Source organism: Condylura cristata, unplaced genomic scaffold (genome assembly GCF_000260355.1).
Source record: "Condylura cristata isolate star-nosed mole 26May11 unplaced genomic scaffold, ConCri1.0 scaffold00012, whole genome shotgun sequence".
Classification (NCBI taxonomy): Eukaryota; Metazoa; Chordata; class Mammalia; order Eulipotyphla; family Talpidae; genus Condylura; species Condylura cristata.
The window spans coordinates 14,531,261-14,557,300 of record NW_004567113.1 but is presented as its reverse complement, the minus strand read 5'-3'; the positions used below and the strand labels follow the sequence as shown (position 1 = coordinate 14,557,300).

The 26,040-nt window shown below is 39.6% G+C and overlaps 1 protein-coding gene across 1 annotated transcript; it reads left to right on the top strand.

Moving 5' to 3' along the window:
• Positions 1–1,297: 1,297 nt before the first annotated feature.
• Positions 1,298–25,705, top strand: BMP3 (bone morphogenetic protein 3). The gene is made up of 3 exons (XM_004681183.2): positions 1,298–1,762; positions 16,779–17,689; positions 25,441–25,705. Exons 1-3 carry the CDS (start codon positions 1,438–1,440, stop codon positions 25,630–25,632), a joined length of 1,428 nt encoding a protein of 475 aa, XP_004681240.1. The 5' UTR covers positions 1,298–1,437; the 3' UTR covers positions 25,633–25,705.
• The last annotated feature ends 335 nt before the right edge of the window (positions 25,706–26,040 follow it).

Genomic DNA, 26,040 nt, shown 5'->3' with positions numbered 1-26,040 from the left:
ACTTCAATCCAAATTCTAGTTTCACTATTAGTACAGTGAGTGCAGGGCGATGTGCTAGACTTAGGCATCTGAATACGGACCTCAGTTCTGCCATGTCTTTGCCTCAAGTTCTTCCTCTATAAAATAGGCCTTTCCTATGTTCCTAGGGCATGAGAGGTGTAGGGGAAAGTGTGTACCAGTTTTTCAGTCGCCATAGAAGTACTAATACCTACAAACTACTAAGGGTCTCCTAGAGTACTGGTCTAAGTCTTCTCTGGATGTGGGCCCTCCCATAATCCTGACATTTCACTACAGTCCGCCATTTTACAGAACAACTTTAGAGGGGGATTAGGGTAGGGCGTTTGTGGCATGTTTGTTTGTTTGTTAAGATGGAATTGGCTCACTTTTTTTTTTTTTTTCTTAGTTGGGAGCTGCAAAGAGAAAATGGAGAGAAGATGGATAAACCTCATAAAGTCAGGCAGAAACGGCAGCCCATCACAGGTGCAGTCAGTAAGGGAAATGAGAATGGTGCTCACGTCTTGATTTTGTTTGAATCAGAGGAGACCCAGGAATTCATTTTCCTCTGCCCTCTTGCTTACCAGGACACATTCAATATTGTTGAAGGGACTGCAAATAAATACCCTTTCTTTCCTCCTAGATCATCTCCTCCTCCCCAGTCCAACCAACCTCCCACCCCCTTTCCCTTCTCCCTGCTTGTTTGAGGCTTGCTTACCCCCTCTTTCCTGGCTATAACCTAGTTCCATCTCCCTGCGAGGGCGAAGTAGAGGGGGAGATTGACTGTGGGCTGTGGAGATCAGCCTGAGAAGGAAGTCAGTCTCCCTCCTCTCTCGCCCCCACCCGAGTCGCCCGACACCCCTCCCACCCCCACCCGCGCGCGCGCGCTCTCTCTCTCGCGCACACACACACACACACACACACACACATACACAAACACACACACAACCTCGGACCTGCAGCACCAAGGCTGCTCCTTTTGCTGGAAAAGGCGATCGAGCGCCCTCCAGACCGTTGCGCGCACCCCAGCTCACGCAGTGCGCCCGAAGCAACGCTACTTTCAGTCCCCAGCGCTGCCACTTCGGCCCGCAGTTCCCGAAAATAAAGCGTGGAGGGAGGATACAGACAGATCCTGGAAACACCCTGGCCACACACGCCGCGACTTAAGCTCATTCTCAGCGTGCGAGTGGAGGAGGCGTCTACAGCGCCCTGCGCTGGTGAGGTCCGCGCTGCACCCCAGGAAGAGCCCACCTGCCAGTCGGTGTTCGGCCAGCGCAAAAAAGTAGGGCTAGTGGCTGTCTGGCTCAGGCAGTGGCGGGACTCCGGGAGCCCCTCTCCCCAGCAAGTCTGGAGTTCAACCTTCGACTCTGCCGCTGGCCCCTCGCGTCTTCCTAGAGTCCCCGCGCGACTCGGAGAGTGGACGCGCAGCACCCGGACCTCGCCATGGCTGGGGCGCACTGGCTGTTCTATCTGTGGCTGAGCTGCTTCTGCGTGGTTCTGGCGCAGAGCGACAGACACAAGCACCGTTCCCCAGAGCTCCGCAAGACAGTGTCAGGCGACCACACGGCAGGTGATGGCTCGGACGCCGTGTTGCCACCCCACGACAAGGTGTCAGAGCACATGCTGAGGCTCTATGACAGGTACAGCGGCGGCGGCAAGGGCGAGGCGGCCTCGACACCAGACTCCCCTGACCGGGGCTCACAGTCCCTGCGCCCTAAAACCCTGCGCGAAGGCAACACGGTTCGCAGTTTTCGAGCAGGAGCAGCAGGTGAGTGCCCGTGCGCCCCCTTCGCGGTCAAACCCCAGTTTTTTGCTGGGACCCTCCTCAGCTTCCAAGTTGCCCCTGCTCTGTATAGGGCTACCTGGAGACATCTCCCCACCCCTCCACCCTCAGCTGACCTCAGGGCTCCTCTGCCCTACTACAGGGCATTTTGCCTGCAAATAAGCCCAGTTGTGGAGTCCTAAGTGTGAGGGAGAAGTGGAGAGAAAGGCTCAGAGCAGTTGAGGGAGTAAGCTGGGAAAACTGTGAAAAACGGGGCTCCACCCCATGTCCAGCGAAGCCCCTGCTCTGGGGGTCTGGAACACCTCTAGGGTACTGCATGCTGAGGTTTCTTAACTCTGTCAGCAGAAATTCCCTTGGTCTGGGCTGTAGTCATGTTTACCTACAGGCAGATGCCATTTTATGCCAACCCCAGAGAGAAAATTCACACATGAAGTAGAACCTTCCCCTTGGATTAGATTGTCACTTCTCCAAATCTTGAACCCAACCCCCTCTTGATTTGTGGCCTCAGTGTTGCTATATTTGACACTTTCTACTGGATAATCCCTTGGTGGCAACACCAAATTACCCCCAGTGCTTGGATGTTTTGATTATTTAAAACCCATCTGGGCTAACAGGGATTGTACCATCCAGCCTGGGAGGGATTAGAGGCCCGGAGAGCAGTGTAGATGTAAACACCTCTTGGAATCTGATGATGAAAATCTGCTCATCCCATTTTTCAACACAGATCACCACGAACTGAAATTCATGGCTTAACCAGGTTTCTCCTGGCCCCTGCGGTGCAACGAATAACTTATGCTAACAGCCTTCCTCCCTGTGCTAACAGCTTGAGGGAAAGTTTCCTGGACGCTAACGGTTTACATGCTTTGAGGATGCACCCGGCTTTTTGTTCACTACATTTATGATAAAGGGGAATGTAACTGCAAAACCTGTCTTCAGTGAATCCTTGAATAACAGCCAAAAATCTTCGAGTAAGAGGCCATGCCTCATGCTCTATCAATTCTGTCAGGATCACTAGAAAGTAATACCCCAAAGCTTTGATATGTAGAAATCCTGGTTAAAAAAGAAAAGGGGTGTGGGAGACTAAAACATCCATCAAGAAAGCCCTAGAATGACACTGTAAATGCACACTTGAGCTCACAGACATGATGACATTTACAGTAAATGTGAATTATGCTTTCTAATGCAGAAGTCTTTAGCTATAGTCTGAGCTGAACCAGACTTCACTTTCTGAAAACATGAAAGCCTCTGCCTGGGAAATAGAAAACTGCTCGAGGTTATCCAGTGTCAAGCATATGAGGCGACTGTCACAACAGTGGACCACACCAGTAAATGCTGTTTACTTTAGTGTAACTCTGAGAATGAGGGAACAAGAATTGAAAGGCAGGTGTGGTGGCAGGCAGGTGGCAATAATGAAAATACTCAAACCATTCTTACCTTGAGTTTCAATTTCTTGGTAACACTCCTAAGGAGTCACTGAGGCAACTATAGGCAAATTGTCTTTTTGTGTCAACAAGTTTTGTTATTAGTATGGATCACAAGGTTTGCAGTTGGAATGCTGAGTGTATCTCACTCACACATACTGTATAGTTTTTTATATGTTTGAGGCAAAGTGAACCATCAGTGGAAAATGGACAGGATTTAAAGAACTCAGGAGTCATATGCTTTTTGGCTTCATCTCATTCTTTGCACTATAATTTCAGTGTCCCTTATCAAACCTCACTGTAGTCTTATACCATTGAATGATAAACTCTGTTACTGAGGCCAGAAGTTTCCTGGAAATGATGAAGTGCAGCTTGCAGCATATATACAAGGTTGTGTGACTTGATAAGAAAAGCAATCCCTTCAGCATCCGAGAGACTGTCTTAATGACTTATTCATCAAATGTAGACACTGGTTTCTGAGGAAGCGTGTCACGTTACCACCCTGTAGACTCCTGGAGAGGTGTTTCACATCGGAACCCTACCAAGAGTGTTTCGTTACTGACACACTAAAAAAGACCTTACTATAAGGCAGTTCTGGCTCTAGTAAAGCAGGACTCCAGGAAGGTGTTCAGGCTTTATGTGTATCGCACTCGCTTAGCCATGTCAGTATCTCTGTAACACTCTTCATCTGATGACCAACAGGCTGATGTAGGTGAAAGAGGGTGTCTGCATTCATTTAGATATGTTTTCTAGTCTATAGCATTTATGTTTCATAACATATGGGCCTCTCTGTCCCAGCAGAGTAAAGATTTTAATGGAAGGTCTGGTGATGTGTTGCATCTCTGGAGGGACTGCTGATCTAACAGAGTTTTGAAGTGCTTATTCAGGCTAAGTTATAGCGTTGAAGCCCTATTTGCTTCTTGGAACATACCTGATTAAAATTATTTATTGTTCTAAACCTAGAATATCTTTGGTTGAAATTTAGCTGCTGTGGTCTCCCTCTGATTACTTTCTACTTAAACCATTACTTGATGGTGGGTGGCATTCATCCTAAATACACTTTCTGCTAACCCCTTTTTTTCCTCCCTCAACGCTACGCAGTCGGTGTGCCAAAACCGTAAGTTTGGAACACTTGTAAGTCTTTTTGTGATGTGTAAGGGTTTACATAAAGATAGGTTTTATCTTCCCTTTGTAAAAGGTAATTTACCAAATTATTGATGACAGAGAAGTTCAACTTTATAAAAACACACCATCGTGAAGAAAGACAAGAGGGATATGAAACCAGCTTTTATTTTAATCTTAGTTAAATTGTCCATGGCTACTATGTAATAAAGGAATATTTTAAGTGAGGTTTTCTCCTGACTGGATCCTGTAAGATATATACTTTGTGTTCATTAATTTATCATCACTCCCATAGTCACTCAATCTTAGTTTTTTAAAATCATAAATGTAACTTCTTCTGGAAAAATTATTCAAACACATACATTTGTATTAGGAAACCAACACTATCTTAATTTATGACATATGACTATTAAAAGATTGCATTTCAGTGGATGTGTGTTACCTTTTAAAAGCAAATCACACTGGATTCATAGCTGAAAGAAAAGAAAATTAAAATCCTCCATATCCAAATGAATACTTTGAACTTCAATGAGAAAGAAGCCATTCCTACTGTGACCAAACAATCTTTAAAAATAAAGCATTATCATTTGGCATATATCTGAAGTTCATTTTAAATTATAAGGCTTTGTGAAAGATATCATTAGGGGCTGAATGATCCTGCAACAGGAGTTATCCCTGTGAGATCCATAGACTTAAGTGGAAAAGCATCATTTTTTATGGTTCTGATGGCAGAGAGATATATAACTTTATTAAAATATGGTTACCTTGAAATTCCTGGCACCTAGAAACTAGGCTTGAAATTTAAGAGTACTTAGATTATCTGATGTTTTGACTCAAAGGACAATAGTACATCTGGAGAGGGGGAGCTGGATATGCAGCTGCTTTGAATTACACAGTACTTTGAATACATGATAGCCCTTAATGAAGTTTTTACTGTAATAGGCAAGACAGCTTTACAATCTCTGACATTTAAAAATCCATAATACCATGAATTCTTGATTATTCATGCTAATAGAAAGGAGAAAGAGAATGAATTATGTAAAAAATAATTCAAATTTAGCTTTTTAGTATAGTGAGATGCACTCAGAGACTGCAAGACCATTAGGGTCAATGTAAGAGTCCCCTAAGCAAATGACTCACACAGGGAACATATATATGTTAAAAATATGTACATAACTAAGAATAAATTAAGAAGGCTATTTTATGTAAGCAGGGGACATTTATGAGGACTTGATTGATCTGGCTCAAATTTTCTGAAAATTAAATAGGGACATGAAATTAAATAGATTTGACATGAAATATCAAATCTTCTCTTAAGCACTTTGGAATTATACCATTTGGAGGAGGCTTTAAAAGGGAGAAAATTCAACCTCTCCTTTTTAAGGAAGAAGAAGTAGGCATCATAGTGTACTTAGAAAACATTTTGGTACTGAGATCGTTTCAAAACCTATTGTTTCTATTACAATGATCTATTTTCCTAAAATAAAACTGTGTAAGAGGGGGCCTTTGGTAGATGTTCACAGTTGTTATGTAAAATTTTATTCCATGGCCAAATAAATTTTGAAATAATGGTGTGTCCTTTGCTGAGAGACCTTCCAGGTCTAGAAGACTCACTAAGCATCTAATGGGTCACTTTCTCCTACACGCTGGTTTAGAGTTTTCCCAGTTTGACAAGAAAGAAGATGTGCAGACTTCAAGTAAATATTACAACCGAAAGTATCAGTTTTAAATGGGTTTTATTTTCCCATTTAGCACTTAGGATTTTTTTATATTGTTTACTTTTTGGACGTGGGTCAAACTTTGACATCACGCCATCTTCCTGATTTTCTGTTTCAGCTTCCTGAATGTGATATAAGAATCTCCCTGTTATTAAATTACATTTTTCCTGTTTGTCTATGAATTCACCATTATTTTCTTCTATAGAATTAATATTTATTATTTTACAACTGGTATTATTCTTTGAAAAGAAAAGATAATTGAGGAAACATACACTACCACCATATACATCATTTTATTAATGTTTTAGCATCATTAATACCTCGATGAAAGACACGTTTATCATGACACCTATAAATCCCTGTGTGTTGTGTCTATTATAGATCACAAAAATTATACCCATCAAGACCTAGTGAAAATTCTTGAGCAACTTTACATATATACTTTCTATTGGCATTCAGGATTTTTGTACTGCAACATTAGACCTTTATCCCTAGATTTTGAGGGTTTTACCATCTAATATATGTATACACATGTATACACATATGTTTATATATAAACACACATATAGCCTAGTAGTAAGTGTCTTAAAATCCTTATTTTAGTGGTAATAGTGGAAAGAAATTTGGTATCACAAATTGCTTAAGCTTGAACTTCTCTGTCAGATTTCACTTCAGAATGAATTTTTATGTTTATGTTACAAGCCTGTGAAAATAGAATTGTGTAAGGGAAAGACTGGCATTGTATTGATCAAGTGATATAAGCATATCAGGAAAGTGTCTACTTTGGTCAGTGGTAAATTATTATAATATCACTGAAGATCTCTCATACAAGCAATACATTTAGAAGCACATTAAATTGCTAGACTATTTGCACGTAAATATGTGACTGTGTCCTCATATTTTGGTGCTAAAAGCAGTATTCTTGGTAACACTCATGCAGAGATGATATTTTTAAAGGCATGTATGTCTCTTTGTTTATCTAAAATGCTATAGGTGGGTCTTAGAGCCAAATGACATGGTTTGTTTATTGAATCCTTCATTGGTCTATTTCCTTTCAGGTCCATCTTCTCTTGACAATCACAGTAAATGCAATGCCTTGATTTTATTTGGGTACATTATGAATAAATGTTTTTGGATAAACTGTTCTTTCAGTATTTCCAGCTTCAGCCCATTCTTATTTCACTGAGATTCTGATAAATATTCTTTTTATTAAAAAAAGATCACATCCAACACAGAAAAGCAAGGATCTTTGCCCAGTTCTCTTATTTCACAGTTAAAAGAACTGAAACCCAGTGTGATCTCATGTGCTTCCCCTTCGAAGAATATTTAACTGCATGGAATTAATCTAAAGACTGTTTGAATTAAATGCCATTGCTAGAATTAATAGTGGATTAAGATAAATGGTTTTCAAATGGGGAAGAGATTGCTAAAGTTTCAATTTTTCTATTCCTGAGGCTAAGGGTTAAGAAACCTAAAAGTTAATCTTGGCTGAACAACTATTTAGTAGAGTAATAATATTGCTAATCTCAGTTGCTTCATCTGTCAAATGGGCTTAGTCAGACCTCCAGGGAAGCAGAAATATAATAAACTTCAATTGAAAAGATGAATGTGAGAACTTGTTAAGTTTTGAAACTCTATTATAGAAATAGGCTATTTTTAACACTATAAATATTTTTAGAGTTTGCTTCTCTCTAGCTTCCCAAAATGCCTTAGACATCCCTAAAATCTTGATAATATGCAGTTGTAGAACTGAGGTATATCTGGGTGGCGATGTAAGTATAAAGAGATGGTCGTCCTCTTGTAGTACATTCTGTAATATCCCAGCCCTGCATTTAAGAAATTACTGTTTCCACCCTGGCCTTGGCAGCTGAAGAGCACAGGGTGGTCCTCCTTACAGTGATTTCTTAAAGGTGGTTGTACACACAGGATTGTCCCTGCATTCACATCAACATCATCCGCAAACTTGTCAGAAATTCCCCTGGTCACCCAAGCCTATCTGAATAGAACTCTGGAACAGAACACAGAAATCTGTGCTTTCCTAAACCTTCAAGGTGATTCTGATGCATGTTGAAAACACACAGCTCTAAGCTCACATCTCTGGAGTTCTGAGTCTCATATCTAGGATTGATTAATGTGCTCATCAATCCTGCAAAGGAAGATCTCATCTGACCCTTTTAGACTGACTTTCTATAGACAAATGGGCATATTATCTTATATAATGGTAAATTCTTTTGCTTTGGAGAGTCTATTACTGTCACTGTGGTCATTTTCTTCTGCTAGAGAGGGCTTCCAAGTAAGTTAAGCAAAACAGCTTCCCCTTCTTTCACAGCTGTAGCAAGTTGGGGATCTAATAGATTTGTTAGAAGGAGGATGATGGGAGCTAGGCCTATAATGCAGGTCTCTGGAGGACACAGAGCATATCAGATGTCATCACTGTACTCTAAAGCCTTGGAACAATTTTCCACATAGCAGGCACACAGTAACTATTCAGTTCAACTGATTTAGATGCTCAGGGTCCTAGGTAAGAGGAGATAACAGGAAAGCTATCAGACAGGCAAAGGATCCTTTCCAAATAAACTTGCCACAAAAGAATGCCCCATGAGGCACTTTCCATGTGTATGTAGAATGGCGATTCTATTCTGTTTCATATATAACTCTGGGAGGAATCGCCACAGGGTACTTACATCTATGAGGGACTTTTGCTGACTTTGGGAAATTGAAACTACTTGAACATCTTTTCACTTTGGTGTTAAGTAGGAAATGCTTTTGAATCCGGCAAGTTTACACAGTTGTTCATTTAACAAATTTAACAAGTATTTTTCAAGATAGAAATGCAAAGACTGTGCAAAGTACCAGGAGTTCAAAGATTTATAGGATATGGGTCTACCCTCTGAGGGGTCTCAGTCTAGAAATGCCCCTGGATGGAGGCTATAAAGTAGATAAATTGATGAATGAATATTTTGCTATTTTAGAAAAACACACATTATATCATCTTTGGCCATGTTTTCTCTGGACTCATAGAGAATGGTTGTTTTGTGATCCTATAAAACTCAGTCGTTTGATGGGGACGCTTCAAGAAAAACTGAATGCTGTGACTGTATGTTCTATTTATGTCTCGGCCCCAAAACTGAAGGTGGTACAGAGAAAGTGCAGTCTTGACTCAGTCATATGCAACAAGTACACAGCCTGTAATCGTGAGTGTATATATGCCCTGTCCTAGGCACCCCTGGCATTGCAAACAGCTGTAAGTTGTTTGGAGAAAGAAGTGGAAAAAAAAAAAAAGTTGTTCTTAGTTACATATTTTCTGTATGACTAAAATGTTTTCCCTGCTTCCTGGGGATTTAACTAATCATCAAGATTTCATTTAGTCTATTTGTTTTAAAATCAGACTTTACATAGAAGGCTTTCCATTGTGTGTTCTAATTCCCTTTGAAAACCTTCTGTGTGGGCCAGCACGAAGGTGAACTTCCACTTACCACTCCCTGGCTTCTCCTTGAGAATAGCTGAGCTGTTGCAGTGGAGAGTTGGTCCAAAGTTATAGTTTCCTCACCATGCCCTGTGTCCTCAGGTGCAGGTGTTTTGTTTAAAGGTAAAAACAGAAATCAATCATCTGCTTCTACTTAGTGATCAAACTCCTAAAAAGAAATTCATATAAGTGCTAGAAGACCTGGGCTCCTCTCCAAAATCAATTGTTAACTAATTAGCTAATTTCTGTGATCCTTCATTTTTGTATTTCTACAATGGGTAGAATAAATCTGTTTGTTCATAAAAGAAGCCTTTACTGATTCCACTTATTAGTCAAGGCCTATGCCTGGGGCTGAAGAGTCAGGTATAATTACTTCTTGTCTTCAAGGTGTTTTTGGTCTTAGGAAGGAGCGATGGCATGATCGAAAGAGCAACAGAGGCAAGGTCCCAAGCAGAGGAGAGGATTGTCAGGACTAGCCTGCCCCAGGAGGTGGTGCCCTGCTTTGCCTTAAAACATGAGTTTGGCTCAAGGAAAACACAGGTGGATAAAGGCATTCTGGAAGAAGTGGCAGCAGAAGCAAAGTGTGCAAAGAGGATTATGGCTTCTTTAGAAACTCTTGTAACTTCTAAACCCCCTTTTGATTCACAGATGTTATAACTCAAAAAAAGTCAAAATAAGATTATAATGGCAGCGACACTCCCTGCTTGTGCTAGTGCCAGCAAACAGTAAGAAAACAGCACCATCTATTGGTAGTTATATTTTGGCATCAAGAGCATTTCCTTGGGATGAGCTGAAAATAGAGCTCATTGTAGTTCCTTGCAAGAGATCTGAGAGTTTATTTGGCTCATCTTTCACACCCTACCTATTACCAGGTGATATCCCTGAATTATGACCATTTACCAGCTGCTTGTTTAGTCCCAAAGAAGGGTCACACTCAGAGGCTAGACACTTACAAAGTCATTAAATTTATCTGGTTTTTGCCTTCATTCAGGCTTTAGACCTCACTGTCATCTTTAGTCTCCAAAAGAAAAAACATATTCTTTCATTTTCCCCTCAAGAATTTGCAAACAATACTCATATCATTGACAAACCTTTTACTCCTCCAAGCCATGTATTCTGTATTCAACTCAAACACGTAAGAGATCATTTTAAGACCCTTTAATATGTCGCTTACTTTCTTAGTTGCTCTTTTCTGTCTCCATAAACTAGTTAAAATGAGAACACCCTCTCTAGACATAACCAAACACACCTCTTTAGATAGAATCAAATATACTTGTACTTGAATGGGTATTGAATACAGCTCATGCTTCCTAGTACTGGGAAACTATAAGCAACTTAAAAATGAATAAAACACAATTATGTCACCTGATAAAACCCAACATTGTTTTGTGTGTGTGTGTGTGTATGTCATATATATCATATATACTGTATATATGTGTGGGTATATATATCATATCACATCATATCACATCATATCATCAGTTCTTACTAATCTGAAAGCAGAACTCAGGTGTCTGATTCAATATTGCCAAATAGGTAAGTGCTTGGAATATTTCAGAAGAGTAGAAAATGTAAATGCTAAAACATTTTCCATTCACTGATAATTGGACATGGAAAATAAGATTGTGCTATGATCATGCAGAAGAAAGGGGGGGAAGTCTCCTGTAAAACTCCTTAAGTATATGAAGCTGCTTACTAGAAAAGTTAAGTTAATATAAAATATAAACAATAAAAATCATGAAAACACATGACTAAAATTATTAATACATATTTCTATATTACATATTTCCCATAGAGAGGTATTTATTTCACTCATATTTACCCCTCTCTTCTCCTCTGTTCAACTCTATGCAATTCGATTGCATTTTTTTTTTAAGTTTAAATTTCACATTGGTTCACAGGAACTTTTTTTTTTAAAAGACTTATTTATGCACACAGAACTGGGGCACAGGCCAGAGGTTCAGGGGCAGTGAGAGGATTCACCAGAGACAAAGTGGGGAGCAGAACAGGCAGATTGATGAAGTACATACTGCGGGGAGCAGCGGGTGGGTCAGGAGAGGTCTGCCACGCCATGTGGGTCACCTCCCCACAGGGGATCAAACTGGCACTGAAGCAGCTGAGGCTCACTTGCAGTGCTGCTTGCTAACCTTTGCACCACCGGAAGGGCCCTTTATTGTGTTTTTACCCATTGTAAATATTCACAAAATGTTTGGTCAATTTGGGAAAAAGAGTAGTGACTCACACAGAAATCAAATGTCAAAGGTCAGGGAAGGTAAACACAATGGATTTGAAAGTTGTGGAATACTTTTTTGGAATGACTGAAACTTAAGCTTATTGTTAGTTACATAAGTTTAAAAAATATATAAGGGGAGTAGCCTAAAGCATGCAGAGATAGTGCACCCTGAGCCTTATGTGCTGGGCATAATACACCCCTGGTTAGGAGCTAAGTAAGTTGGTTATTGCCTTCCTAAACTTTGGTGGCTTACATGTCAGGATTTCAAATAACTAGGTTCATTTGGAAGATTTTTGTAAGTTGCTAATGCAAGCATGACTTATGCAAAAACTTCCTGTATCCAGCACTGAGGTCCATCTAATCACAGTCTCCCCTCCCCAGCGCTCCCTTTTCCCTTCATTCTTAACAGTCTGGTTCAGAGGTTCCCTTTTCCCTACGTGACTCTTTCCCCTTACGTTAAGGAAATGGATTGCTCCCTCCTCTCTATTCCAAGAGCATAGCTAACACCTCTGACAGCAATTTGCTTCTCTGTGGCATAGCTACCTGCATATTGCTTATGAATCATTCCACTTCTTATATGGCAGTGGTGGTTTGCCCAGGCCTGACGCCCAGCGGAGCCTCCAGCACCAATAAAGTATTCACTTCATATTGGTCTGATGTTTTTTTTTACTTTGGGTGCTGCTTCTTTGTTGATTATAGCAGATGTAGACTTGCATTACACACTACAATCGAAGTTATGCTATAAACTGCTGCTGCTATTAAATGCTTTTAAACTGCCCATTTAACTCTATTTTAAAGCATTTTATTGGTCTTAGGTTTTTGATTGCAGGTTGAGTCAATAAGCTAGAGCTAGGGGGGAAAATTAAATATATTCAGCAACATTATTTTTATCTAATATATCTTTCATAATAAGAATGCTACATCCCCAAAAGGGAATCTTCTGCCCAACTTATTTTTTGATCTCTATGTTCATATTTAGCAAAATACTAATTGTCACTGCATTTGAAAAAAAAAATGTCTTCTTTCCTTTTAGACTAAATGACTACAACACCGGTGGTTAGTCTAGACCACCAATGTCCAATAGAAATTTAATTTCAACCACAAATGTGAGCCACATATGTAATTTAAAATATCTAGTAGCCTCATATAAAAATATGAAAAGCAACAGGTGAAATTAATTTAAACAATATATTTTATTCAATCCAGTACATCCAAATAGTATCATTTCAACACATAATCAATATATATTGATGTGATCCTCACTTTCATTTCTTTATTAAACCCTCAAAATCCAGTGTGAATTTTACAGTAGTTGCATTTCTCAGTTCAAACTTAAGTGGCTACTCATTTTCATAGGATGGTGAAGTTCTGGGCTAGTAGCATTCTTTGACTTTTATCTGTGTGCCCCATGCTTTATGTGCATTCTTTCAATCAGTTCTGGCAACTATAATACTATGCAGTTAGTACTATGGGATCATTTTACAGATTATAGCGAGTTTGTTATTTAACTGAGGTTATTTGCCTGTGAACATCTATTGGTTGGGTGGAGCTGGGACTGGACAATAGAACTTTGACTTTCAAAATACACACTGTATGAAAACAAAAGGCAGAAGAGGAGGCAGTAAGGCAGTAAGGCAAGATGTCTCAGAGTAGACACAGGAGTTGGACTGGTTAACAGCAGGTCACAAGGTATCTGGAAACCTTTTGAAGCAAAATGATACGGAGGAAAGAAACAGGATTGCTGTACCCAGTAAGACTGCCATCCACATCCCTCAGAGTCCATTTCTTCCCTACCTCTGTGTTTGTTTGGCAACCTTTGGTTGCCACATACTTAGCACAGAGTGACTTCTACACCTTCTATTTTAAATTTCCATCTGCTACACGAACTTTGGGTAAAAGTATGTTATGGTGATGGTATGAATTAAGTGTAGAGTCTCTGAGCCATCCTGATGCCATGGCTTTGTTATAAAGGTCTGTAAAATATTATCCTGGTGTCATGGATTATACAAATGTGCACAAATGGAAGTTTCCTCCTTTTCCTTCACACAGTGTTAAAAATGAGTAAAATATGTTTCCCATTGCACTTCTCTTGAGCTTGAGGACTCAATGAAATCAATTTTTAAGTTTCCACATCTTTATGAAAATGTTTTGTTTTTACTGAAATATGTTTTTGATCAAGAACATAATTTCATGATTGCATGTAGGTTTCTGAAACAAATATATATATACGGAGCAAGTGCATAGAGAAGAGCTCGGTCTCTAGGGGCCAATCCCAGGGCTGGGGGTTCGTCAGTCTAACCTCAGGCTCAAGGCTCACCACTAACTCATTAGGTCTAAGAGAAGGAACTAGCTTCTGTCTATACTATGATCTTGAGCTGTTACTCTCATTTCTGAATTTGAAGATACAATTGACTGATTTCATTCATTTTGACAAATTCTATAGAAATAATGCTACTCTTAAAAATTCCTGGAAATCTCAGAAGTTACAAACAAGTTCTACAACAACATTAATTCTTTTGAATGTGTGATGCACTTTTTCAAGTATATTATAGAAATATTAGAATATAAGGCCAGGTTACCCACCCTCATATTGCCCCTGAACTTTGTGAGACAAGTAGGTAAGACAAGTAGTAGTCTCTGTAATGTTAAAACCAGCATTGATAACAATGATAATTTATATTTTGAAGAAGTTTACTGGACCCTTTATGAACTGCTATGCATACATCTCATCTAATTCTGATGACAAAATATGTTCATATTATTTCCATTGTTTGAATGAGAGCACTAATTTACCCAGTTACCCTTAGTAAGTGGCTGAGTCAGGACTTGGACCAAATTTAATTAATCTAATTCCACACTTGCTTATAACCAATAGGTTATACATTGTCTCAGAAGTAACAAACACAAAATGTTCTGAATTTGTAGGAATAGTTCTTTGTAGTCTCAGTTCTGTGTAGCCTCATCACTAAAAGGGACATCTCTCATCCCTCAGGTCACAAAGTTACCATTGTGTTAGCACTTTCACACATTTTTGTTGCTGGTAAAGGAAAGAACATATTAGTGAAAACGACTGATCCTTGCTTTAATCTTTTTCCAGCTTTTATACTTACTCCTGTTATCATTTTATTTTCATTTAATTGAGATGAAACTCACGTAATGTAAAACCATTTTGAAGTGAATTATTTAGTGGTGTTTGATATCATCACAATTTGTACAATCCCCAATTCCATTTGGTCCCAAAGTGTTTCCATTATTCTAAAAAAAAAAAAGCCTTTACCATTCAGTATTCTCTCCTATTCCCTTATGCCTAAACCCTAATCACCAATATGAATTCTGTCTGAATGAATTTACTTATTATGGATATTTTATAAAAGTGGAATTGTGCAACATGTGACCTTTTGTAACTGGTTCCTACATAATGCATCATTTTTCCAAGTGTCATCAGCTTTGTAGCATACATCAATCCATCATTACTTTTTATGACAGAATAATGCACCATTGCTTGGATATACTAGAATTTATCTATCCATTCATCCCTTGATGGAATTTGAGCTGCTTTCATCTTTAGCTATTATAAATAGTGCTGCTATGAACATGAGTTTACATGCACTAGATTGAGTACCTGTGATTTTCTTTTGGCTATATACTTTGGAGTGAAAGTGGGATCACATGACATTTCTATGCTTAATTTTTTCAGAAACTGTCATACTGTTTTCTACAGCAACTAAATCATCTTACATCTCAACTAGAAATATAAAAGGATTCCAATATGTTCACATCTTGCTAACACTTGTTTGTGTTTTTTACTATTGTAGCCAGCCTATTATGCACCTCATTGTGGTTTTTATTTACAATTTATTAATGCCCAATGATGTTGATAATCTTTTTATGAGCTTACTGGCCCTCTGTGCTTTTTTTTTTTTTTTTTTTTCTTCCGGACTTGGGTTCCGGGCGAGTTATGCGGAGGGTGAGAGGATTCACCAGAGACAGAGCGGGGAGCAGAACAGGCAGATCGACGAAGCACACTGCTGAGGGGGGCAGCAGGCCGGTCAGGAGAGGTCTGCCACGCCATATGGTCACCTCCGGGGCAGGCGGGGATCGAACTCATGTGGAAGTGGCTTAAGCTTCTTAGTTCTGTGCTTTAACCCGCTGCGCCACCAGGAAGGGCCCCCTCTGTGCTTTTTTGTTGGAAGGGGTCTGTTCAATTTTTTGCCCAGTTTTCCTTGGTTTGTTAGTGTCTGTTGACAGTGGTAACAGTTACTGTATATTCTGTATAATAAATACTATCAGGTATATGATTTAAAAATATTTTCTTCAAAATAACCTTGGAGGTAGGAAGAGTTGATATAGAAAAAAAAAAAAAGTAGACAGTACAAGATGGAAATTGCTTTTCAGAAATACAGAAGTGCTTTTTCCATTAAGGGTACTATCAACAGCCACTGAGGAGAAAAGAGTAGTTCGGAAGTCAGAATTATTGCTGATTTTTGGATTCTTAATTCATTGTTGAGAAAAGACAAGGGGTTTATAAGAGAAAGAGAAGTTCCCCATAGGTACAGTAAAGGAGGAAGATAATCACCAAAAGGTCGATATTGAAGAATTAAATTCTGTCTTGGATGATGTGTTTCCAGCACTATAACAGGTTTTGTGGAGCAAGCATGAGAAAATGGGGTGACTTGGTTTCTGTCCTGGATTTCTTTCTATTGTTTTCATTAAATTCATTTGACAGACATTTAAAAATATATATTTTCTTCATCCTGTGGGTTAAACAGACCTTCTTAATAATGTCCTTAGTTTTTAATTTCAATGATATCCATTTTGCCTGTTTTATCAATATTTTATCTATTTTTTTGTCTTTTTTGCTTTCAGTTTGGGTGTTATAATTTGTCATGGTCATGAATTTTTTACCCCATATTTTCTTCTAAGAATTTTATTACTTTAGCTCTTATATTTGAATCATTAATTCATTTTGAGTTAATTTTATAGATGGTGTGTAATAAGGATCTCATTGCTGCATTTTATTCCTCTTTTGTTTCCTTCCTAGGAATTCTGGAAAGTAAGGGACTGCATATTTTTAACCTGACTTCTCTAACCAAGTCTGAAAATATTTTATCTGCCACACTGTATTTCTATATTGGAGAGTTAATCAACATCACCCTAAGTTGTCCATTGTCTCGAGGATGTTCACATCATGCTCAGAGGAAACACTTTCAGATTGATCTTTCTGCATGGACCCTGAAATCCAACAGAAACCTAAGTCAACTCCTGGGTCACCTTTCCGTAGATGTACCCAAACCTCATCGAGATGTGGTGTCCTGGCTATCTAAAGACATCACTCAACTCTTGAGGAAAGCCAAGGAAAATGAGGAATTTCTTATAGGATTTAACATTACCACCAAAGGACACCAGTTGCCAAAGAAAATGTTATCCTTTCCTGAGCCTTATATCTTGGTGTATGCCAACGATGCTGCCATTTCTGAGCCAGAGAGTGTTGTATCAAGCTTACAAAGACACCGGAATTTCCCCACTGGAGCTGTGCCCAAACTGGAAAGCCATATCCGGGCTGCCCTTTCTATGGAACGGAGGAAGAAACGCTCTACTGGGGTCCTACTGCCTCTGCAGAACAATGAGCTTCCTGGTGCAGAATATCAGTATAAGGAGGAAGGAGTGTGGGAGGAGAGAAAACCTTATAAGACCCTTCAGACTCAGCCCCCTGAGAAGAATAAGAATAAAAAGAAACAGAGAAAGGCACCTCACCAGAAGAGCCCAACACTCCAATTCGATGAACAGACCCTGAAGAAGGCAAGAAGAAAGCAATGGATTGAGCCTCGGAATTGTGCCAGAAGATACCTGAAGGTGGACTTTGCAGATATTGGCTGGAGTGAATGGATTATCTCCCCCAAGTCCTTTGATGCATATTATTGCTCTGGAGCATGCCAGTTCCCGATGCCAAAGGTAGCCATTGTTCTTTGTCCTGTTCTTCCTGTTTCCATTAGAGTAGAAAGACACCCTGCATGAGTTGAGTGTGTGTTTTCATTTGCCAGACCCATCTGGACCCTGATTTATTGCATTCTAAAGTATAGTAGGTAATATGGTTATGTTTGGTTTTTCTTTAATGGTTGTTAAAGTATTATGAAATCAGCATTGCTAGGAGAAGGATATGAGAAAAATTGTGTGTGAAATATGCTTTTTTGCTTTGCTTCCAAACAAGGTACATATTCAGCTACTTGGGTACATGTGATTTTATGCCTATCCACGGTAGGTAAACCCCACATAATAGAAAGTGATCATTCAGAGGGAATAAATGGATATCCTGGGAGAAAGGGGAAGCACTCTTGGGCTTAGGGAAGTACCCTGGTCTAGACTATTTTTTTTTTTTAAAGATTTATTTATTTGTACATACAGAACTGGGGTACAGGCCAGAGACTCAGGGGCAGTGAGAGACTTCACCAGAGACAGAGTGGGGAGCAGAACAGGCAGATCAACAAAGTACACTGCTGAGGGGAGCAGTGGGCGGGTCAGGAGAGGTCTGCCACACCATGTGGTTTCCTCTGGGGGCAGGCGGGGATCGAACTCATGCGGAAGTGGCTTTAGCTTCTCAGTGCAGTGCTTTAACCCGCTGCGCCACCAGGGAGGGCCGGTCTAGACTATTTTTTTGATCACTAACTCCTTGTAAAATGAATTAGCCCAATGAGAGCCAGAATCCAAGTTGGGCCAGGTAAGTTGCTTCATGAAATTGACCAGATACTCATTTCACTTGTTTCCCTGTTGAACATCAAAAAGGAAGGCAAACGAGAATAGGATGATTCCTTGAACTTCCTCCAAGACCCATTTCAACCTGGTAGAGGTTACCTGTGTCTCTTGCAAAATCAAGAGCACTGTACTTTTTTATATCAGTACACAGAATCCTAACAAATATTTTTTTCAGAAGCCTCCCCAAGTCCTAACTCTGTCTTGCACAGTAAGTCCAAGTGTAATATTCTCGTTGAATTTAAAGTTAGTAAAACATAGTGATGTCCTCTGATCTTCTGACAAGCTTATTACTACACTTCTATTCTCAGTTTGTGAGAGTTTTAGTTGCTGTGATAAATGAAAAGTGGCTTTAGCAAAATAATTCAGCGAAAGAACAGAGTGGTGGTTTTTATTTTTGAGAATCTAAAGTGAATCAAATGATGCTGTTTTATGATAATGGGAGGGGGGGAAAGACCTTTGCCTCAGGGAGTGACCAACATCTGTAGAGCTTTAAAATAGCATGTTCATGTCCCTGTGGTCACTGGGACAGTAAGTGTCACACACACATAAAACAAAGGACAAGGCTAAATCAGCCTTGGAGCCAGGCACTGTATAGAAATGCCATTTTCTCATTAGCTTTCTCAGAAGGATAAGAAAATCCTCAGAGGGCCCTCCCTGGTGGTGCAGCCGGTTAAAGCACTGCATTGAGAAGCTAAAGCCACTTTCGCATGAGTTCGATTCCCGCCTGCCCCGGAGGTGACCACATGGCGCGGCAGACTTCTCCTGACCCGCCCACTGCTCCCCTCAGCAGTGTACTTCGTCGATCTGCCTGTTCTGCTCCCCACGTAGTCTCTGGTGAATACTCTCACCCTCCACATCTCTGGCCTGTATCCCAGTTCCATATGAATAAATAAATAAATCTTTAAAAAAAAAAAAAAAGAAAAAGAAAAGAAAATCCTCAGAGGGCTTTTCTAAGAACTTCTCTTTCCAGAAACGTTTGCTGATTCCATATTTTATAAACCCAGACACAAGTAAGGCTTATATATGTTTACAATTCTATAAAATCCTTATCTCATTTAAATATTCATTCTACTGATCAAATAAAAGTTGTTTAAATTGGATCAGTCTGTGAAAACACACAAGATGCCAAATGACAGGCAGTGATGAATCCTTATTTTACAGCGTCACCTGCTTTGTGGTATGCAGAAGCAGAAATGGATTCTAAATCTCTCTCTACCCATGAGTGATTTTAAGTGTGTCTTAGCCTTCCAAATAATTCTTCTCACTTTCCTAAAGTGTAATTTCTTCCAGGTAGCCTGGGAAGGCAGTTTTTCTCTTTCCTTCTGACTCTGGATTTCAGAACTCAGAAGATTAAGCAAATGTGGAGATAGCTGATTAGCTTCCCATCTCCTGACTTATGAGGCCTGGCCTGGTTTTCAGCTCTCCACAGTATACCAACGGATTCCTCCTACTCCAGTTGATTTTCAATGTTCAAGACCTTGCTGTTGCTTCAGTAGATCTTCAAGGTTCTCAGAGACCTAAAGAATAACAATTTTTAAAATTCATAGGGTAACAAGAATAGCAGAGACGTTTAAGGAGAGAAGTGTGTCAATTCAGCAGATTGACATTCTTTGGTGGGCTTCAAACCTTGATGTGTCTGCACTTTGTCCTAGGACCTTGTTCATGTGTAGGTGGTCCTGCAGCAGCTCTGCATTCTAAAATCCTGCATCACTAACAAGCTCCTAGGTGGTGTTGTTGCTACTGGTCCATAAAGCTCACTTTGAGTAGCAAAATCAAGCATCAAATCCTTTCGGCTTGAATTTTTCTCCTATCTCTTATAAAATGCACTAGGTAAAAACCAAATTTCATGTTATAATTTTTGCCCTTGTAGAGGGCACTATAGGGAATTTAAAAATAATGATATTTCTGCGATAAAAACAGTGGGAGAATGAGTTAGTAAGGCAGCTTGCAAGCAGTGGGTAATAAATTTGCTATTGACATTATTTTTTAAAACAATTATTTATGCATTAAGAACTGGGATAAAAGCCAGAGGGGCTGGAGTTTAAGAGGATTCACAAGAGACAGTGGGGAGCAGAAGAGGCAGATGGACTGAAACACATTGCTGAGGGAGCAGCGGGTAAGACAGGAGAGATCTGTTGGGTCATGTGGGTCAGCTCCCCAGCCAGGATTGAACTCATGCTGTAGTGGCTGCGTGTAGCTTCATAGGGCAGAGACTTAACTCCTTGTGTCACCAGGGAGACCCTACTGAAATTATTATTAATGGTCACTTGGAGACTGAGAATAGAAGAGTTAAGTGTGGAGTGGGGGAAGGAAGGGGGAACTGTTCACACAGGATCCAGAAAATAAAAGATGTAAGACTAGAAAAAGTTTATGAATATTTCTGATCACTTTTTAAATACCACAAAGCCTAAAATAGGAGTCTCTCTTCAGGTTCAAGGACCCATAAGTTCTTCCAGTAAAGTTTCACTGGAGAGTAATGTAATCGGAGAGCATTGGTTGTAGCAAAGAACTCATCATCATACTTGTCAAAACTTGGAATGGCATCAGAACTCCAGGGAGACATAACAAGGATAAGTGTGGAGTTTTCTCTCTGAGCAGAGATTTCCCAGTGCCAAGTTGAGAGTGGAAGTTTGGCTGTTACATAGAGTCCTCAGTCTCTCATCACCTTGTGTGGATCTGTTTAACTTTTTTTTTTAAGATTTATTTATTTGTGCATACATAACTGGGGTACAGGCCAGAGGTGCAGGGGTGGTGAGAGGATTCACCAGACAGAGCCCGGAGCAGAGCAGGCTGACTGAGGAAGTACACTGCTGAGGGGAGCAGCAGCCGGTTGGTAGAGGTCTGTTGTGCCATGTGGGTCACCTCTGGGGTGCGGATGGAACTCATGCGGAAGTGAGCGGAAGTGGCTTTAGCTTCTTAGTGCTGTGCTTTAACCCGCTGTGCCACCTGGGAGGGCCCTCTGCTTAACTTTTAAACAGTGCTTCCTTTAAGTCAGCTAAGCCTATCTCTTTCAAGCGGAACAGAGACAAAAAGAATGGGAACGTGGAGGAACATGAAGCTATTGCTGTTACAATAGGGTAACTAATGAGCATCTCTGTTATCAACGGTGGCCACTAGGGCAACGAAGGTGAAGTATTTAAGTAAAAATAAAGTCCGAGCAATGGATGATGAAAATAAGGTCTCCGACCAGATCAGTACAAACACATGTGGAATAATTGAGGCGCCAAAGAACTTTCAAACTTTAGATATACATTTTGCCCCAGAGAAAAGTTCTCCCAGGCCAGACTCCTCCTTGGCCTCCCGAGTGAAAGTCTGCTCTATACCGCGGCTGCTTCGTCTGCAAAAGTCGACAACCTGTTCTGTAATTCAGAACAGCTGCGCTCTGCCTTTCCCAAATTCCAGGCTTTGCCCTTTCACTGATTCCAATTAGATAGTTTCTGGGCTATCACACCCATGTGGGCTCGACTGGGAGAGTGTGGAGCGAAAGCCCACGGCCCGGGTCAGCAATGAGGCTCTTAGCTCATGACATACTCTCCCCAGCTAATGCATTTGTAATCAAATTCAACTCAAAGACATCATACACAGCTTGGCAGGTGTGGGCCTGACCACTGCAGATTTCATTCACAGACACGGCAGTTTGGATTTTTCTGATTTCCAGTCACTATAGCCAATCTGTTCTCCCAGGGAAAGACCCCTGGAATTCTGCCATGAGATGAAAAGTACCCACATAGCTAAAGCCAAGTCGATGTGTTTGCCTCTCCTCGCCACCTTCGCAAAGATGGAAAACAGAGATTTCGACTGAAAATGATTAAGCCATTGTTTCTGACAGACATCCAAGAGAACCAACAAGGATTAGAGGAATGAAGTTATTTTTTGCATGGAATGGTGCAAAAGCTAGGAATAGCAAAGACACAGAATTAGACACCAAAGAATATATACACTTTGCACCAAGCACCCTATACAGAGAAGAAATTCACACAATGAATTCAAAATGATACACCTTAAATTTCCTGAGTTTTCTCATCAATCTCTGTTCATGAAAGTGAATGCCTGAGTTTCTTAGGCATAAAATAACCTAAATGGATGTCGACATCAGTCATGTTTCACCGTCATTAAAAAGAGGGAGTAATGAGGCAGATAACACAGGTTTGTACTGGTCATTGAGAGCTTTCTTAAACTAGATAAAGAAACTCCTGGGAAACATGACTTGAACTCAAAAAACAGAAATTACAGATGGGTGTTATGCTTCCACTAGCAAATTACTGCATGGATCTTTTGTGCATGACATAATTATTCTTAGTAATGTCAGCTTGATCAGAGGATTCTATAAGAAGGGGGAAACTCCCTAAAAGCTGAAAAGTTCCTGATAAGAATACCAAATCAGAATCAAGGCCTACACAGGAATTCCAGTAAGCCCACCAGAGACTGGCTCATAGTTTCTGCATCTATCATTTGTGAGTTAGAACTTAAAAAAAAAAAAAAAAGACAGGAATTTTCCTAGGAAACACCCATGAATATTTTCCATATCTATGCTGGGTCATTTGCACAGATTCTTTTATTTTTTGTCTATGGGGATTATTTCCACAGAAATAGGTAAAATGGAGGGTAGTTTCTTTTTTCTTTTTTTCCTTTGGTATTTCATCCATTCAACAAGTATTTCTTCATTGCTTGGAGTGTACACTGAGAAACAGCCATGTAGACCAGGATTTATAGATGAAAGCTTACTTAAACAGATCCAATCCCTTTGAGGTTTAAATAGGAGTCATTAAAACTTCAACACAGAATAGTATCTGAAAACTTTGTAATTAAAAAAAAATCCATAGCATTTTTATCAAGACGTGTTTGTATATAGATGGTTGAATCTTAATAACTTTAAATTAATAGATAAAAATAGATGATAGCAAAAGTTCTCTTTAGAAATTGCCAAAGTTGATGAAATACCATTCCTAGCTCCCAACTTCTAGTGTGTAATACCCAGCATGGGTTGTATCAATCATGAAGATTTTATTGACATCGCAGGGCACATGATATGTGTAGGAAACAGGGTATAGGAATAGGGTACTAGAAAACATAGATTTCCTTAAAGGAAGAACACCTTGCTTTGCAAAATTACTTGAATGTTAGCTATTTTTTTTAAACATTTATTTATTTGTGCATACAGAACTGGGGTATAGGCCAGAGGTGCAGGGGTGGTGAGAGGATTCCCCAGAGACAGATCAGGGAGCAGAACAGTCAGGCTGACAATGTACTCTGCTGAGGGGAGCAGTGGGTGGGTCAGGAGAGGTCTGCCACGCCATGTGGATCACCTCCGGGCCGGGGATCAAACTCAGTCTGAAGCTAGTCAAACTAGTGCTGTGTTTTAACCTGCTGTGCCACTAGAAGGGCCCAAATGTTAGTTATTCTTTATAACATATATTGAAAGTCTCTAGGAAGGAGTGAAAAACAGTTGTTTACTACGAAGAATGACTTTTTATATATATGTGATATGCCTATTCACAATAAAGTCTAATGTATGGATGTTTTCTCATGAAAATTAAAAGGTGGCATGAGAAAAATCAGATCTGCTCCTTGACCACCAAAAAGAATCCTGTTTATTTCACAGGACTTCAGCTTTCTACATTTGCTTCTCCCTCACGTTCTAAGTATCCTTTTATCCTTTACCTTTTAGCTGGTTCTAATCTTTAACATTGAGAGTAGTAAGGAATCTGAAATTATAGCACCAATTCATTGTGGTAGAGGTGACTCTGAGCCATGAGAAACATAGCTCCAAATCTTGAAATTAAAAAGCCAGAGTTCTGGCTTAAATCCCACTCCTGAACTGATATATGATCTCTGGCAAGTTACCAAATTTCTGTTTCTAAATGTATTTCAAACAAGCCCGGTTTCACCTGCCTAAGAGAGACTTGGGGAGAACTAGTTAAAAACTGTGGCATCTCTCATTAAGTTCTCTGGCAATGCTGGAACATTCTGGGCTTGGAAAAGTGACTGTCCTTCAACCTGGAGCAGAGTTGTTCGGTATTCTATAAATAAAACCATATGTTTCATGTGAATGTAAATGGGCCTGTTTGGCATTTTCTCAGGAGCAGATTTTACTCAGGCTCTTTTGGTCAAACTTTTAACATTTATGCCATAACCTTAGGCCTCCTAGATTAATCCCAGGGGATATGACCCAGCTCAGAACACTTACTGCTGGTGGATTGAAGTCTGAACCCATGGGGTAACAGTGACCCCCAGTGGTCACTGGTATGGTCTTCTTAACCCCACTGTATGCTTCTAAAAGGAGGTGATTAATTACACAGAGAATTACCACTTAAGTTATCTTAAGAGTAGATTTTAAACAAATTAGTACCCCTTAATGGCCTGGCTTTATTTGGACAGCAAATATGTCACTGACGTATCTATCTCAGTGACAATATTTATGTTAAATAGGGTGCTTAAGGGCCCCTTATGGTACTTAAGGGCTCCTTATGGTTAAGTTTGGTTTAGGCTCCAGCACATTTTTCACTTTTGTTACAATGAAACATGCTAGATGGCTGCATTATTTAGAAATACAGAATATATTAATATTTTACTTGAGGACTGAGTTGCTTTTAATTAAGTGGTTCTTGCTTAGATAACTGGGTTTAAATCATGATACAACTTACTAGCAATTTTACTTTATTCATGTCATTTAAGGTGTAAGATGCTGTTTCATTACGTGTGTAATGTAAGAAAAGGTAGTTTGTTGCAAGGATTAAAGGGCCTGCATAAATATGCCTGGCACAAATCACACACGTAATGACAATAATTTTGGTGGTGGTGGTAACGTAAGGGTTATGACTATTTGTGCAATGATGTCAGTACTTTATTAAACTGCTAAAATGAATTCATATATATGCATTTTAACCTTGAGGAGTAAAGAGTTAAAAAGAAGTTCCACCTAATTTATGTATTCTCTCATTTCTTTTTTCTAGTCTTTGAAGCCATCAAATCATGCTACAATCCAGAGTATAGTGAGAGCTGTGGGGGTCATTCCTGGAATTCCTGAGCCTTGCTGTGTACCAGAAAAGATGTCCTCACTCAGTATTTTATTCTTCGATGAAAATAAGAATGTGGTACTTAAAGTATATCCTAACATGACAGTAGAGTCTTGTGCTTGCAGATAACCTGGCAGAGAACTCATCCAATGCTTTACTCAATCATTAGTTTATTTTTATGGACTTTTTTTTTTTTTTTTGCACTGCCAATGAGTTTCATTCCAAAAGATTTTTTATAGCCAGAAGAAAATGATCAAACAGACTGATGCTTTCCGCCAAGGAAAAGTGAACTGTATTTCTTTCTGAATGTAACAACAACAAAACCCAGATTTTAGTAAATATGGATATCTACTTCTTTTTTTAATCACATGAGAAAAATGATCACTTAAACTGTTTTTATAACTGTTAAAGAACACACTGATTTATTTTTGTAATGGGCTTTGAAAATAGATTGGAAAAACAACTTATCATTTATTTCTGCTCATAGAGTAGAAGAACTTCATATTTTAATGTAGGCTTAATTGTCTTAGATTTCTG

Bases quoted from the DNA above. Each gene is read 5' to 3' on its own strand.
- BMP3 (XM_004681183.2), top strand. From the start codon at position 1,438: ATGGCTGGGGCGCACTGGCTGTTCTATCTGTGGCTGAGCTGCTTCTGC. The intron at 1,763-16,778 runs GTGAGTGCCCGT...TTTCCTTCCTAG, and splicing joins TTTTCGAGCAGGAGCAGCAG to GAATTCTGGAAAGTAAGGGA. The intron at 17,690-25,440 runs GTAGCCATTGTT...TCTTTTTTCTAG, and splicing joins GCCAGTTCCCGATGCCAAAG to TCTTTGAAGCCATCAAATCA.